The sequence below is a fragment of the Elgaria multicarinata genome, chromosome 15 (assembly GCF_023053635.1).
Source record: "Elgaria multicarinata webbii isolate HBS135686 ecotype San Diego chromosome 15, rElgMul1.1.pri, whole genome shotgun sequence".
In the NCBI taxonomy this organism is placed as follows: Eukaryota; Metazoa; Chordata; class Lepidosauria; order Squamata; family Anguidae; genus Elgaria; species Elgaria multicarinata.
Genome location: NC_086185.1, coordinates 17,318,667 through 17,336,554, shown reverse-complemented (window position 1 = coordinate 17,336,554; position 17,888 = coordinate 17,318,667). Strand labels below are relative to the sequence as shown.

Here is a 17,888-nt window from a genome sequence, read left to right as displayed (position 1 = left end):
GGGCTTTAAATGTTAATACCAGCACTTTGAATCAAGCCCGGACCTGGACTGGCAGCCAATGAAGCTGGAAAAGGACTGGCATGATGTGATCTCTTCGGCCGGTCCCTGTTAGTAATTGTGCTGCCCTGTTTTGTTTAATATGAACGTTCATATTAGTGGTGTTGAAGACTGAGCTAGGGGGCAATATACTGATTTATTTAGATTTGTAGCCCACTCCAGTCTAACAGCTTGAGGTAGGTTACAAAAGCAAAATCCCACTAGCATAACAGATTAACATCTTTCCACCCTAGCAGTATTTTTAACACCACGGTGTAGCATTTGAGCCGTCTTCAACAAACCACAATGGCAGCTTCCCTAAACTTGACCTTATAGAATGCAGCACCCCATAGATTATCACCCAGACTGCATGCCGGGAGGTTGTGTAACTTGATCTTTTTCTGAGTTCTCATTACAAAGGAAACTAATCCCAATAAATGTCATCTTAAGTCGGTTTTAAAAGGTCACGTTCAGATTTATTTTGCTGTGTATTATTAGAAGGCCTTATTCAAACTTTTATACTTAAAAAAATAGTTGAGGTTTAAAAGTCTAATTAGGCAAAAGAAAGAATGCCAGTGCTTTATAAGAGAAGGAGAATGCATTCAGAAATCTCTTTTCAGTCTCTCTGTCTGTTAGAAATTTAATAAATCAGCAAGATACAATTCTGGGTTCTGTTGTATTGATCTGCAAGTTCAGAGGAGATAATGAGAAAATTGGTTGCTAGTCCTAAGGAATGGAATATGGATTACTTGTCTTGGAATACTTTCTGATCTCGATTTATCCACAGATGGTCTTAACACTCACCCCAAACCTCAAAGCCAGCTCCCTTCTTACTCTCAAGTCTGTCAACCCCCCAGAATTCTTTGAAAGTTAAAAGAATGGGGGGGGGGTAAAGAAAAGGAAGCTTGTTGATGAAATAGTTGCAACAATAGTTTTCTTTCAGACTTTTCCCATTTGTGATGTCGGACTGTGAACACTGAAGAGAAAGCAATGACAGAGCACAGATTTTAATGTAATTAATCAACTGTTTCAGTTCTGTAAAAATCTCAGCAGCTTTCAGAAAGCTGTAGGACAACTTTAATGCTGTATAGTTCTGGAGCCCATTTCTCATGGTTTTGAAATGCATGTTTATTATATGGGGTAGAACAATCCAAAATCCAATCCATCTTGAACACTTATTATATGCAATCCCAGGCACCAGCATGACCATGATCCCAACTAAATTGAATGCAGTTAAGCAATGCTGAATAGTTCCTCCCACAGTTGCTATGTTAGCCTGAGATGTCTTGGAGTGCAGTACCTGCAGGATAGTATAGGCAGGTACGTCCATGGTCACGCTCACACACAACATTATGAACTCCCCAAAATAATGACCTCTTCTACAAGCAGGACCTCTCAGTAAAGCATCTTTTTTCAGAAAAGGAACAATCCATTCTCATCTCCTGTAATGGATTTCTTGTCAGAATTCTCTCCAGACAGTTCAAAAGAGGGTAAGGCAGAAAAGATAAGAGTGTGAGAAGGCAGGGGACAAAGCACTTGGTGTCAGGGAGCAGGAGTGAGGTCTATCCCAGGCTTGACTCAGAAGCTCTTATATAGGTCAGGACTTGTCAGATGACCTGCTCTGGTCCATCAGCCATTTGTGTAACTTGCTGGTGTTTCAGTTCCATCCTTTGCCAGTGCTCAGGGGTGTGCAAAGATTGAATCCTATCAGCCCTAGCCAGCAGGACTAATGGAGAAATATGATGGGAGTTTTAGGCCAAAACATCTCAAGGCCACAAGTTGCCCAACCCTTTCTTAAACCCTTACTAGACTTAGTCTAGTTTCACTATTCAAAATCCCCTTCAGTAATCAATCTAGTCAGATTACTAGCTTCATCCCACGTACCTGTTTCCCTTGAATTATCCCCTACAGCGCTAAGCTGTCGTTGTTGTTAGCTAAATCACACCCCAGGTGGCAGCGCTCCTAAGTTCCTTTGCCTACCAGTAAAAGGGTTTAAGGGGGGAAATGTAAAAAAAATCATAAAAAATCAACAGATGACCCAATCCGATTCAAATTTGGTATGCTTAAAGCTCTCCTTAATATCTATTACTGTGCCAATTTTGATGTCTTTATCTTCAAAGCTTACGCAGATGTAAGCACTTGTTTAATTTGAAGCTTAATAAGTATCAAATCCTGCTCCTGCACCCCCAGTGGCCACTCGGAAAACAACAAATGATTCGCTCCAAAATTACTAGCAAAATACCTTGATTCTTTTCCCTTTATAGCACAATTAATGCAGGATGCATGGGAGTCCTTCACAGTCAAAGCAGATTATAAACTGGAAAACTTCAGAGTACTTCACAATAAAAGCAGATTATAAGCTGGAAAACTTCGGAGTCCTTTGCACGCAATTCACAGTGACTGCACAGTATAACGCTTGTGTGATAAAACTCTACAAGTCCACTCAAGTCTATCTAGATCAATGTTTTGTGTAACCTGGGCAAGGGACAATTAATATTACTGACTCCTGCCCATCTCTCAGTTCCTAAATTGAACTGCCTATGATGCAAACCACTTTACTTGTCAACTGCAGCTTGTAATTTACAGGAGAAATAATCAGAATTGCAACAAGACTAATGTTTGGGTTGGAGAAAGTAATCTCTTCTCTACACAATGTTTTTTATTCTTGCTTTTAATGCATTGTTTTATCTAAAATGACACTGAATATTATATTTGGTTGCCAATGGCTCCCTGAGTCAGAGAAGATTTTAGACTTAATTGTTAATAAGGAGGTGAAAGCTTTTATCATTATATATTGTACAAGACGAAGGTTAAAAAAGCTAGCATTAAAATAACTATTTAGCCACAGACAACATATGTTGCTTTGGATGGATGGTGACCTTTGTTGACCAGTGGAAATATGAGTAGCTGACCTCACAAGGCTAAATACATGGTGTCAGTATCACTTGTCATCCCACATGATTAAACATGAAAGCTATAACAAATATTGTAAAATACATAGTACACTAAATGTGCTATATGAACTATTGGTTAAAGCAGTTTAAATTATTTCCATTCACCAACATGTGCAATAAAAAAACTAATTAGTGAAATCTGAAACTGCCCTATTCTTGTAAAGACTGGAATATCATTGCTCATAGATTAAGAAGGGAACAAAGGGATAGTTTAACTTCCCCACCCCACCCCCATTTACTCCCACGTTCCCTTTTCTTTCTAACATGACCAGATTTTATAGGGCAGATGAATGACTGTCACAAGCAAAGAGTGGCTATATGCAACTGTCTGCAGAGTAAATGCATCCAGATAAAGCCAAGAAAGAAAGTCAATCACCAAAACGTTGGGAAGACTATTTCCCTGGGCTGAAAGCCAGTCTGATGTATGGTGAAAATTTTGCTGGACCCTAGATACTGAGATTTGCCAAATACTAAGCATGAGCAAATTCATCAAGTCTTCCCAAGCAATACATTACTGTTCTGAAGGTCTTCCCCACGCCATCCCACCAGTGCAGTCTCTCTAATGCCCCGGAAAAAGGCTGGATAGGGGTGGGAGCCTCCATGGCACCAGTTCAACTTACTGCAAACTTCACCTTGTGAGTAGCTCTTAAAAGAACAGAAACGTGGTGTAGGAGCAACTGTGGGTGCTTCATGGATGTGTTGCTGCATCTGACTCCTAAAGCCACTATGGCCTTAGCTAGACCTACAGTTTATCCTGGGGTCGTCCCTGCCTGCTCCCGGGATCCCCTGTGTGTCATTTACATGAACAGGGATGACCCCGGGACGATCCTGGGATAAACCTTAGGTCTAGCTAAGGCCTAGGTGAAATCCTGGCTGTTTTTTCAAGGATATCCAGTATGTCATGATGTCCTGCATAGAGTGAAATGTTTAATTCCTCCCACTGCTGGAAGAATTGATTTGTGGTTTGCTAAGCAAAGTTGTTGTTGTTTTTCCTATTAACTATAGTAAAATAAACCAGGCAACCATACTGGGATTTGCTGACCAAGATCAGCTGACTTTGCTTCGATTTGAATACTTTTCACTTCTAATTAGGAACCAGAAGGTGCCACTACACTTATGTCGTGAACTCTTCCAGTTTTGCTTTTCCCTCTCTGGTTTTTAAAGCTATTTTAATCCCTTCATAAAGCCTTTAAACAGAAAATGAAACATACTTGTGTGTCTCTTGTCTGCCGTGTTTAGGTTTTGTATTGCTTATATTGTAGTAAAGTTCCCCGGAATTGTATGAATATTGTCCCATGGGTCTTTCATAAAAACTAGATGTGCATCTCATTAGGCTTTTCCAGTGAGCAAAGTTTTAAATGAAAGAACAAATAAATATTTGATGCAAATGCTTTCATTGCCTCCCAAAGGTATAGGCCATACAAATGCCTTTACAAGGGTGTTTCCTCCCCATCTTCTTTGCTGTTTCAACAAAAATTACTCTAATAAGGTGGAGCTTTAGCAGTTCTTTTTATTGCTAAAGAGGCATCAGCTTCTTATTTTATGTGTTCATTTACATTCACTCTGCCAGTTTTTTTTTATTATTATTATTTAAAGTTTAGATAGTGTTCTATTTTGACAGTGTTTGAAACGATTTCTCTACCACAATTCTGGGAAACATAAAATGAAAGCAGTACTCCCTGGACCCTTAATTCTATTAACTCTTTAGGAAATGTGGGACCAAAAGCCACTTCTGCTATTATGTTCAGCTCACATTACCTCCCTTTCATAAAACAACTTATTCTTCCTTTTAGATTAGAGGTAAGCGAAGTATGCCCCAAAAGTTACATTCTGGGAGACAAGCGTTCCCCTCCTCTTCCCCCCCTTTTGTTCTGTTCAGCAGGGCCTACTTACAGCTCACATTCATTTCAGTAGGACTTGTGTTGGAAAATATCCAGTTGGATTGATCCCTTAGTTTCAGGAAGAGCAATCCTAAGGCCGCTAGACAGAGTCTGGGGCAGGGCAGGGGGCATAAGATACTTCGGATTCCTGAATCCAAGATCAGAGATACTGGTCTAACTTCAAACGCAGGAGTCACAGATGGCATGGAGAGAACACGGAGTGAGCCTCGGGTGACCTCAGAAGTGACCTCGGAAAGAACAGAAAGGGGGTGTTCCTATGGGCGGGTCGAGGAGAAGGCTGGGGAAGTAGGGATGTGTATTATCCCCAGCCTTCTCCTGCCTCCTTCCCTCTGCTTCCCCGATGCCTCAGCTTAATGGGAGAAAACGCCCGTACAACTAAAATGCTGAGCATGGAGGCAAAGATCACTTCAGATGCTCCTCCTGGTCTACATTGGTTGGCCATAAGCCCTAAGATGCTCTTTATCTTCTGACCGATACAGCATTTTCCTATGTCTATGTCCCACCAATTTTGTTTGTTAAGCATATATGACTGCATCTTCTTCTTGTGTGCTATATAAGACTTGGCTTAGGTAATGTTAAAGTCATTGTTGCAAACTATATATCCTCTCATGGGAGAGAGAGTAACAGAGCAGTGTAAACTCCCACTTCTTCCCTCTCCCCCTGGATATTTTATTACTCCCTGGGTGCGTAAAATTGCTCTTTTGGGTGTTTTTACAAGTGGATGCTAAGAACACCTTTTTATCCTCTATGCAGCATTTCCAAATATTGTTAATGCAATACAGAAAAGGGGTTTTAGAACTGGATAGCAAGTTTTGGTCAATGCAACTTTGGTCATTCAATTTACGGACATGGGAAATCAAAATACTGTTATGTTTCTCAAGAAATGTCCTTAGCTTTTAAGGCCAGAGAATGAAATATGCAAGTTCTGTTGAAGAAGTGAAAGCAAAGCAGACTCTTTATATTCATTGAGGGAAGATCGTTGTAAAATTACTGCTATTTGGAAATTTGAAGTGATCCTATAAATCGAAAAGTTCCAGCCTTATGAATGACCCTAAGCCTTAAAACCCTAAAGGTGGTATCTTTCAAAGAGGAGCAGTTCCGAGCTGAGTAAATCTTCCCTCGCAGGCATCTCTTGAGTTAGAAATGCACCCTGGAGTATTGATGTCTTTTAGCTGTTACAAGAACAACAGTCATCCCTGACAAAGCTTGCAAATGAATGAAGGCAGTTACATTGTATTTGCATATTGGATGTAATATATTCATTGCATTTCTATCTTGGCACATTTTATTACAAAATCAAAATGAACTCTAAGTGGGTTTTACAATTAAAATAAAAGTCTGCACTCAGTTTAGGGCGATACATTCTTTTCTTTTTCCGGCTTTTCTTTAAAGCTTCCATTATATAGGGGAAAATATTTGAAAATCATCCAGAATTACAGAAGTGGCATATTAAGTGACCACATCTGTTTGTATATGTTCCTGAAAGTTTCAGCAAAAACTATGTAAGGGATTGCATTATTTAAATACTCGTTTCAAAGGTACCTCATTACAAAAGTGTTAACAAGTATGTACTTCATTAATACATTTTAATTTAATGGGTTGCTTTATTGTTTTAACAAATTGCTTTCAATCAATGTTGTTTACAGATCAATCATTAAAGAAATGTTGGCCGAAAGGCAAAGGAGGTAATAAAGTCCACTACAAAATTTGCTCAAGTCGCATAAACACAAAACCCCTGGCATGTAGAATATATGTTTTGCAGGGTGTGAGAGCTAACCCTACCATTGTGCAAAGCACATTCAGTGAGAACTGAGAATTATGTAACGAAATGCTTATGCTAGTAACCCAACTCATACACTATCTGCTAGGTCTGCTACTGGGAGCTAACATCAGGCACCTACCAAGGTCCATGCCTCAGCAGGAGGCCTGCTCCTGCCCTGGCTGCTGCTCCTGTAATTGCCACCCACTCAACTTCTTTATACCTGTGGCCCCAAGAAAAACGCAACCATGGAAGGGATGGAAAGGGGAAACTGCCATCACTCCAGTCTCATTTGCCAAACAATCTTTGTGGGGACTTGGGCCGAATGGAAAGGGAGGCTGAAGTCCTCTTGCTCAAGAGTTCTCCAAAAGCTAGAATCAACTCTGCAATCTGCCATGAAACAGAAGCAGACATCAAAGACATAATATAATCCTAAATGAATGCAATCCTAAACGGTGCCACCCAAAACCTGGTGCATTATGTGAATGTTTTCATACCAATTGGATACAGTGACCACAGTGCTATCAGATTTAATATATATTTAAGTGGAAAATTGCCAAGGAATTCCAGCACAGTCACATTTGACTTCAAAAGAGGAAACTTCTCTAAAATTAGGGAACTGGTAAAAAGGGGGAGTGAAACCGGTTGAAAGGGGGAGTCGAGAGGATTAAATTTCTTTAAAATGCTTGGAGGTTACTCAAAACAACAATAAGAGATCAGCTAGAATGTATTCTGCAAGTCAGAAAAAGTAGCACCAAGTCCAAGGGGACATTAACCAAGCAGTGTCAAGTAAGCTATTACAGAAAAAAAGGCTTCCTTCGGAAAATGGAATCCTTGCCCAAATGGGGTGGTTGGGATGAACACAAACTTACACAAAGAAAACGCTCGTGATACAAATAGAAGTTTTGAGGGGCATATTGCTAACAACATTAAAGCCAACAATAAGGAATTCTTTAAATATATAAAAAGAAGGAAAACAGTGAGGGAGGCAGTTGAATGACAATAGAGTTAAAAGAGTACTAAAGTTAGATAAGAAGATAGTAGAAAAATGGAATTCTTTTTCATCTGTCTTAACTGCACAAAATGCAGGACAGGTCTCTGTGGTTGAACTGATGTTTTCAGGAAGGGAGTCTTGAGTAACTGAGGCAAACAGTGGCGACAAAAGACAAAGTCATTGACCATATTGGCAAAATGAAAGATAATAATTCACTAGGCCCATATGGTATCTATTGTAGTTACTGATCCAGCATAATTCTTCTTCTGTAATTCTAAAGACACCGAATTTGGTTTTCTCAAACTTTAAGTTAATCAGTAAGGTTGTAATACAGCTTTAACAGTGTGTCAGGCATTGGGAAGGTAAGCCATAGAACATACAGCGTTAGGATCACTAGCAGACTGCAACACACTCTTTCTACTTTGCATAAAAAGGGGGTTTGTCACAAGATCTTAACTGCCACTCTGATGCTTTTAAATTGTGTGTCAGTTGCAAGGACAAGTTACTTTAACAGAATTCCTCAACATTTTTGTGTGTGTTTCAGAGTTGAGTAATTGATGTCCAATCCTCCACACATCCATTTTCCTGAATATATGTCTGGGATCTATTTCTCAGCTGATGATGTTTCTATTTACAACTTCATAGTTTCAAGAGAAGATGTTCTTAACTCTAATTTGCTGCTGCTAAACCATTTCTTCTGTGGTATCACCGTTTCTAGGGACAGAAAATGTCACAGTTTTGTGTGTGTGTGCCTCCTTGCTTTTTGTTTTAAATTCCCTTCTTAGCAACTTTGAACAGATATTGGCTACAACAGATAAAACTGGATATGCCAGATAAGTCTTTTGGAAGCAACTTGCACTCTATTGTGTACTGAAAGCAAGTATTTGCTATACTCCCAGGGTATTTAGCCTCAAGACAGCATAAATCAGCAGAAACTTCAGGAGAATTTTTGAGCCCTGGAGACATTTGTCTGCTGTGTGCCCTCAGCCTCAAAAATCTTCCTCTAAACTGTAAAGAAACAACGTATGGGACTTCAGATTTGTTAAACACACACACACACACACACACACACACACACTTCTTGCTTTCTAGCCTCCTGCCATTTAATAACAAAAGAGCCATGCTGGATCAGATTATGGTTCCATTTAGTCCGGAATTCTATGTAGTGGCCATCCAGGTGCCCACAGGAACTCCACAAGCAGGGCATGAGTGTAATAGAACCCTCCGGCCCATGTTCCCCAGCCACTGGGGTTCATAGGCACCACTGCCTCTGTCACTGGAGGTAGCATATAGCTATCAGGGCTAGTAGCCTTATCCTCCATGAATTTGTCTAACTCTAGGAGTTTCTCCCCAGTCTACCTCCCATTTCTTCAACAATCTAAGCATTCTAAATGCAACAGGAAATCTTCATTATAACAACACCACAGGAATTGCAGGTGTTAATTAAAAATTCAATAGTTTGGTTTTACATTTTGTCAGTATCATCATCCCAAAGAGAATATTTGCACCAGATGTTATGTAATCTCCTGAACTTCCCAATGGTTTAACTGAGATCATACATCTAGGGCTACTCATCCCTTTCCTAGGACTTCTCCATGTAACAGCTGGGAGTTGTATTCCAAAACATCTGGGGGGCACCAGGTTGGAAAAGGCTGGTCTACGATATTGTCTTCAAAACAGTTGTATGGGATTTTATTCCCTCCACAATCTTTATGAGGGATCCTTCAGAATATGTTATGCCGATTGGGCTCATGTTTACTACTGAACCCATTTACAGAAGTAGTTGAGCCTGTTGACAGATGTAGTGGGAACAGGGGCCTGTGTCTTTTCCATGCATAATTGAATGTGGAGATGTTAGAAGCAAGCATCCTTTTACAGGGATTTCAGCAGCAAGAAAAGGGGAGAGAATGCCCCAAATAAAAACCAGTAGAGAGGAAAATAGCCATGAATTCTCAAATTCTTGCTTGTGGTTATACAGAAGTAGATGGAACTACTACTATATATATTTGTTTTAAAGTAGATGGAAAAATCTACTAATCAGTGACTTGTTGCACCAAGTATTTTACTCTTTTCTCTATATCTGTCATTAGTTTCCCTCCAAAGAGCTGATGTTTGCCATGTAATGTAAGCTGATGAGTAGCTTGTCTACATCAAGCTAGAAGTCCATTCATGTCATTTGGATTTTACTGGTTAAACAAGCTGCTAAGCACATCTGAGGAAACTGTGTGTGTTTGTGTACTTCAGTCACAGCCGGCATTCCTTACAGTTGTACTTTGAGAATATTGAACTTTTAGCCCAAGATGGTTTCTTCCTAAAATATGATTATCTTAATAATTGCCATGTAAGAATAATTCATACCGAAATTGCAGTTGATATTGTTATTATTATTCATGTAGGGGAAATGTAGGAAGTAGTTTATTTACTCATACTAAATTGAATATCTTATCTCCTCATTTTATCCGGTGGTGTGCGTGGGGGAGAGAGAGAGAGAGAGAGAGGAATAGTCTATAACTTCTACTATATGTAAAGGCTGGTGAATTTCCCCTACATCAAAAGGACGACGTTCCTTGTTCCTTCCCAAAGCAACTGGGCATAGAGGCTTCTTTATATAGTAACACTTTCCCCAGCATTTTAGTTGTCACCCGCTATTTCCAAGGGGTGAGTGCTGCAGAATTCTTCCAGTGCTTTTATCACCCCAGCTTCTCCGATCAGGAAAGCAATTTATTGCTGATTGCAGAACTCTTGAACTCCGCCTGGCAGCTGCACTCTGAAATTTCTCTGATCCATCCTCCTAGTAATTTATTTATATATTCCTTTGAAATTATTTTCAGGACTGCCTGAAACACTCTTGACATTGCAATATCCATGTTTTAAAATCTTACGCTGTTGTTTCTTTCTTCCTTTATGTTCCAGATAACAGACGAGTAACTTTGGAAAGGTCACGTTCCCGCCACAATGGAACTATCACAGCGGTATGAATCCTCCCAATGCCAAAGAACTGGAAAGGTGTTTTATTTACTTTATATGGAGACATGGTGAAAAGAATGTGCGAAGAGCAACAATGATCAGAAATGATTTTTAAGTGAATTCCAGGGAATAACAACCAGAAGAATAAATATGTATTTTACAAATATTGTGCAAACAACAACAACCCACCACTCTTACTGTATATTATTAACAAAATTCTCAAGCGATGTAAACAGTGTTAAAATATAAGGTTGTGCCTCTTCTTCTTTAGTATTACTTGCGGTTGTTAAGCTAGCAACTAGGATCCGACAACTACCATGTTTTTGGGCAGCTCCCATTAATTTGATTGGGAGGGTGCACAGCGGATTGTGCCCAAAGTGTGGAGGACAATGTATATAAATTCAGGCGGATAAGGTATGCATTTGCTGTTAAAATTAACAGCATCAAAAGATCAGGTCAACTAAAGAGGACAGAAGCCCATTCGTAGTTCTTATTTTGACATGAAAGGAAAAAAGAAAATTTGCATATTAATGAATTCAGATATGAGCTGATATACCACACATCATAAGAGACCCTTTTTGTAAGCTTGAGAAAGCACTGTGTAGCCCCCATCAATTTCCTTAGAATCTTATCTCAAGTTTTAAGCATGATGGATTCAGCTATTTTGGCTGCAGTTAAACTTTATCACACATCTACAGCCTCAGTGGTAGAAAGATATATAGCTTCTCATCACTGCAAAAAAAAAAAAAAATTAAACAAATGAGAACATAGGATTATACCAAAGTTAAACTATATCATTTGCAGAATATGTTTTTAAATATATTTAAAGATGTATTTTCTAATTATGTACTTATATAAACTTTATACAGATATTTTGAGGAAAAATTCTTATGTATTTTGATGGTTCCAACATTCTTTTGCCTTTGTTTAAGCTTTCAGAAACATAGTCTACTAATATAAAGGTAATTACAATTGGATTCTTAAGACACTCCCAAATGTACTCTGGAAAAGATGTTGAGATGGCCATGGTTGTGCGATAAAATAGTAACAATGGGGAGAGAGTAGCCTGGTTCAGACAACATGTTAAACCATGCTGCTTAACCACAAAATGGTTAAGGGAATGCATTCCCTTTACCATGTTGTGGTTAAGCATCATGGTTTAGTGTGTTGTCTGAACCAGGCCAGTGAGGGGCACATGCACTCTAACGCTCTTTGCAAACCACTCCCTTTTGACCATTTGACCCATCTTCCATTTTGATCCCACCAAAGGCCAACAACATGAGTCAGCTGAGGATGCCACATGCTTTGTAATGCACTGTAAAACCTGCTCTACCGCACTTCCTGTGTGTGTGTGTGTGTGTGAGTGTATTTCAGGAGGATGGGGGAATGTTTCATAGAATGAAATACCCTTTCATTACTGATGGTGATTAGAGAAACACAACGAGATGTGCAAAAAACAAACACAACAATTTATTCTGACTGGTGAGTTTACAAGAGCCATGTTAGTGAGACTGGTGGAGAAGTGGAGAGGTTTGAATGCACTGCAGCAAAACATTCCGTAAAATGAAGGCGGTAACTTTAATTTTAGCTGGTATTCAAAATTCAGGCAAATCAGAAACAGAGTCACCAATCCTTTGCTCAGCTTCTTTAACAAGAGGTTTCATAACCACTACCATATGCAACAAGGACTAAAATCTTGTAGCCACCTAAGTTATCACAGAAAACCGCTTTTGCTCTAGTTTTCCATTAAGTATATTTCTGAGCCTCTCAAGAAAATCATATCACAAGAAATCTAGAGTGGCGATCTTGTCTGCCCATGGAAGGCATCCATCAGGGAGAAGGCAATTTTCAGTGATACGCCTTTCCCCCTACAGTTCCAAATACAGCCCACAATCTGTTCTAGAGGGTCCTCTGCAACCCCTACAGTGCACATTGGGATGGAGCACAGAGGGGGTCATTGAAAATCACTACCTTCCCTGTTCTGCTGATGGCTGTCCCATCACTGGAAGGACACTACTTAGATACCACCTATTGTTTTCCCACCCCAAGAGAGAGGAAATCATTAACCACATTATATCCTAATGACAAAGTAAGAGCAAAACATGGAATTTTGTCCTGACAGTAGCCCCATATTGTAGGTTAAACAGAGATGCCAAATGGCCCATGGTCACCCAGTGAGCCTTGCAGCTAAACAAGGATCACAGACCTGCTCTTCCACATGTGATACTCTTGCAACTATACATTTTCCCAGTGCAATGGTGGTGATGTTGGGTGGGGTGGGGTTGCCTAGATTTAGTGTTATATGTATGGAAAGGATAGGATATTCCTCATTCATTCTACTGAAATTTTCTTAGACACTGCTCATCTACTGCATTTTATATTTTGTGCATATTATATTTTTTAAAATAAGTTTCCCACAAATTCTTATGCTTAACTACTGAATGCACTGTATTATAAGGGAAGTATCAATCCCTTTTTGTTCATGCATGTGTTCTGTTTTCTGCACACGGGGTGCAAGAGAGGATGAAACCATCCTGTTTGGGTAGGCAGCAATGTTTGGGTTCCTAGTCTACGTTCTGCAGCTACCTAAGACTCATATGTCTGAATTTGGGCTGTTTACAAGTTTAAATGTATGGAAAAGAAGAAAAGATCCTGAGGTCCCAGTGAAGTAGAAAAAGTCCTGAATTTCAAAGGACGTGATTAAGGCTTATTGTTTCATAGGTGTATGATGCTAGTATACCAGACTGAATGCTACAGATCTTTCTAAGGAACACAAGTAGTTTTTAGCAAAAATAATAAATACTCCTCATTTACCTCCCACTCTATAAGAATTTATTAATAGGTGTAAGGTAAACAATCACTTTTTAAATTACCCATCTAATCTACATTTTCTCATTCATGTGTTTAGATTCAAAACATGTTTTAAATCATAACGCCAACATTGCAACTCATTTGGATAAGCAAAGTGTTAATGTATAGTATTTTAATTTTCTAATGTATAGTATTTTAAAACAATGCATTGAAGCTCAGAGATGGCATCAGTAATTTGCTAGAATTTAAAAGCCAAAACGTTAAAGCAATTATCAGAGCATCTGTGAACATATCCTTCCACAGATATTTTTACTGTAAGACTAATTATTATGACTGCAGCGTTTTTTATTTCCTGACATTTTGTTTTTGACCAGCCTAGTAGTTGGCAATTGAAGATTTTAAAGAACCACATTCTGACCAAAAGCAAAGCCAAAAGAATCCTAAAGATGTTCTGATATTTCAGTTTTACCAACCCTGTCATTTTATTCCACATTTGGAACATTTATTTTATGCAATTTAATAGACATGTATCTTAATAAAGCAAAACAAAATAGGTAGAAAAAATATAATATTGTAAATACAGGGTGCTTGTATTTATAAAGTCTAAAGTATTTTCTGAATTTTATGTTGGATCACGGAATCTTTTGATAGTTTTTATTCTCTTTGAAAATGCAGATTAAAGAAAAAACTTGCTCTTCGTATTATTATGGATCCCACTATTGTCAAATGTTTACCTGGTGATCTAGTAAATGTGTAGTCTTGAGGTCATATCATCGTTCCCCGAACTGCACTTGCCTTATTTTCTAACATTAAGAGGAAAACATTGTACACCTTCGATTGCTTTGCAAAAACCTTCCCAACAATCAAATTACCTTAAGTACTAATCATTGCTTAGATACAGTTCTTGCTGCTTGCTCGTAAGAATGTGTGATGCATTTCCATGTAAAATAGAATATGCTATGATCTTGCCTCTGCCCTTGCCCTACAGGGGAATGACATCTTAAATGTTAACATCTTTTAATCAGTGTGCAAGGTGAAAATAAAACCTGGCCAAAAATAAAGCCTGTTCAGGCAAAGCTACTTGTTCTTTTAAATTAAACCACTATGAAGAATTTCTAAATAAGCCACTTTAAATAGCAAGCCCCCAAATCTATATTTTTTTTTATGTAAGTGAAGCTTGCTTGTTTCTGCTGACCACTATTTACAAGCTTATAACAAATATGCATAGATGTTATATGCTTGAGCGTTTAGCCTTTGCATCTGTGTGTGTGTGAGAGTGTGTATATGTACTACCTCAGAGTGCAATTTAGCTACACACGGACTTCCTCCTCTTCCTCTCCTCCCCCACAAAATGTAGTTCAGTAGATAAAGACATAGAGCCCAAATAGACAAGACATTGATGATCTGTGAATTCAACTGGGGCACAGAGAATCAACTTTTCCCCACATTGTGTTCCCAGTCTAAATCCTCCTTGAATAACTTCTTTATAGGCATAGAGATACTGAAAATATAATAAATAACACTTCCCATTGCTCTTTGTCCTGTTAGGAAAAACATATGGGTACAGGCATATTTTCCTTAACAGGACAAAGAACGGGGGGGGGGAGGGGCGCGTGGGAGAGAGTAGAATTCAGGAGTAGTCCTCAAAACCCCAGCGCTGTGCTCCTGGTTATGTTTGAGTGCCCCCCATCAATTCTTTTAGGAAAAAAGTTAAGAGATGGGAGATCCAGTCACCAATCTTCACCATCTCATCTGATCTGGCCCTTGGGAACTTAACGGTGTCTTTGGGGTCACAAGGTTACATTAGCTTGGTTTGAGTTTAATCCTTTGTTCCAAAGTTCTTCAGCCAGCTAGGAACAAGTTCAGCTGATACTTTTGCAGCTGTGATCCCCTTCCCAACTGCCCCCCACCGATAGTTCTCCTTGAATATCCAGAATACCTGAGCCAGGAGCTCACAGGCTTTGGTGCCTCATCATCTGCTACCTGGTGGCTCATTTTCCAGCAGACTGCAGAATTTACTGCAGCCACAACTTGTGCCTTCTGGTTCACAAATCGTTCTTGCACAAGCAACTTCTACTTGACGATAGCCATGCTCAGGACACAAGCAACAAGAAAAGTTTAAATCCAAACCATCTCTGGTTAGGCTTCAGGGGCAAGTAAGAAAACTAGATAATTTTTCTACATACACCTGTTACGTACACCTCTAAGTAGTCAGGGAATCTGAGTTTCAGTAGAAATGTGTAGGGTCCCTTTTGATGAAGCAGAAAGAAAAAAGGTAATTGAAATGACACACTTTGATGGTCAAGTTTATCTTACGACCAAATGTCCCATTCTCTCACAGTGCAGCACTTTTGCCTCTCTTTTATTCCAGCTCTGGTGCTATAAGGGGGCACAGAGAGAGCAGAAGAGCAGAGCTATAACCAACATAAGCAACACTTTGGTCGGTCAGAGGTGCTGGAAGGCCTGTGACCTTTCAGGCTCATTCAGTCATATTCAGATTGGGCCTGTGGCCGGTCAGGTTAAGGCCTTTGCCATAATAACATGCTGTCCTAAGTATTTGCAGAGTTTTACAGATAAGAGCAAAAGGTTAACCTATCCACCCATCTGCATGTATTCATAGCCATAGGGCAACTGTATGATAACTCTTCCAAACTGCTTGCCAAGAAATACTGCTTAACTACAGAGGACTACTTGCACCCTTCTTGGTTTAAAAAAACCCACACAAAGTAGTAACCCTATAATATCCCCTACAACAAATATCAAAAAGTTCCAATGAGGGGGATTTATTTAACTTGCACTTTAAATAAAATGCCATATGAATATCAAATTGTCTATTAATAACAATACAAGCAATGCCCCCTTTGTATTCACCATGACTTTACAAAGCTGGAGAGCAGGTAAAAAAAAGAAAATTACCCATGACAATGATTCCCATACCTTCATTAAGAACCTGCCTCATTTGTGCTTTGATCTCAGCACTGCTGTGTAGCTGAAATGTCTAGCATATTATTGACACTTGTCAGGATGTAGTTAGCTAAGATGTAGAGAGTTCTCCCATGTGCCATAGTGTCTCTTTTCTATTTTATTAGATCTTTTCAGTTCAAATACGTACATTGCACTTTTATAACATTTGCAGGCCCTTGTAAAAGTAAAAACGAAATTCCACAGTCGCTCCCCCACTCTTAGCTTCCCTCTGCAGCACTAGAAACTTAGAGTATATAGAAGATCACTTACTACATATTTGTATGCACAACTACCACCACTGTTTTGTGCACACACTAATAACTAATACTATTTATAATACTGATCCACCCGTGAAAGCCTCACTGTCAATACAGAAGTAAAGTGTGCTAAGGCATGTGAGCTCTATATAGTATATGTAGTATGTGTGTACAGAGGAGAGGTATTGATCACCTTACTATGTTCTACTACTTACAGATGTGCCAGTTAAGGTTATAGCAGTGTTAACTTGAGTGGGGAGCAGCAGCAATTTGTGTGCTGTTCCCCCAGGTCTGCTTCCTATTATGCCTCTGAGTTATTTCTGGAGTTAACCTCACTTTCAGGCAAGACAACATCCCAGATCATTCACCAATATAGAAGGCAAAGGAAAAATAATAACGGAGGTAGCCCCCCTTCCTGCCTCATCTTGAACAGGGCTGCCTAAACATTTCGTGGATGTCTGAAAACGTCTTTCGCCCTCTGAAATACTTGATATTTCCCAAATCTGAATAAGTATGTAAAACAAATGCTTTCCACTAACTGTTACTCAGATTTCACAAAACAAAATATTTCCTCCTACTTGGATATCTTAATTCCAGGTCCAACGTCCCATCAGATATACCCTGCCCAAGCATTTTGTCTCCACGTATTCTCAGAACACATGGAGGGATTTTCCATGCATGCTTGCCCCATTCCCAATATCATCCTTCCCTTTAACTGTAGCCTCAGATCTTCCCATGTTGAGTGGAAAGGTCTGAAGGATGAAACTTTGGACATTTGGGGTCTTGGAGAACACCTGAACAGGGCTATATTTAGGCTGTTATCTAGTGCAAATTGTCTTTGTTTAGGTTTCATTGATTTTAATGCAGGTTAACTGCATAATTCTGTACTGGATGGTAGCATTCAATATTTTAGATTTGGATATCAAATGTACATTACAAGTATCCTGCAGTAGAAGGCTTAAACCCTTTCTGTATAATACATTTTTTTAAAAAAATTGGGTGATTTCAGAGCTTAGTAATCAATCTAAACTTTGTTAAAACAAACAAAAGTTTTTGTTTTGAAATATCTTGTGTCTATTTAATACCTCTTGAACATTATCACTTTGAAGTACCTCTGTGCTGCAAAATTCAGTGGTATTTTGGGGGAGGGTGGGATGGGTTTTGTTATGTTTTTACTTTGAAGTGTCAAATATATTTGTTTGAAATGGGCAGGGAGAATGCTTTCTGTATTAGCTAATTTTTTAA

General features: G+C 39.1%; 1 protein-coding gene across 1 annotated transcript in view; it reads left to right on the top strand.

Moving 5' to 3' along the window:
- Window positions 1-14,826, top strand: part of DIAPH2 (diaphanous related formin 2) — a 327,319-nt gene extending 312,493 nt beyond the window's left edge. The window contains exon 27 of the mRNA XM_063141950.1: window positions 10,558-14,826. Within this exon, the coding sequence (XP_062998020.1) occupies window positions 10,558-10,622 (65 nt within the window). The 3' untranslated portion in view covers window positions 10,623-14,826. The remainder of the gene's footprint in view (window positions 1-10,557) is intronic.
- The last annotated feature ends 3,062 nt before the right edge of the window (window positions 14,827-17,888 follow it).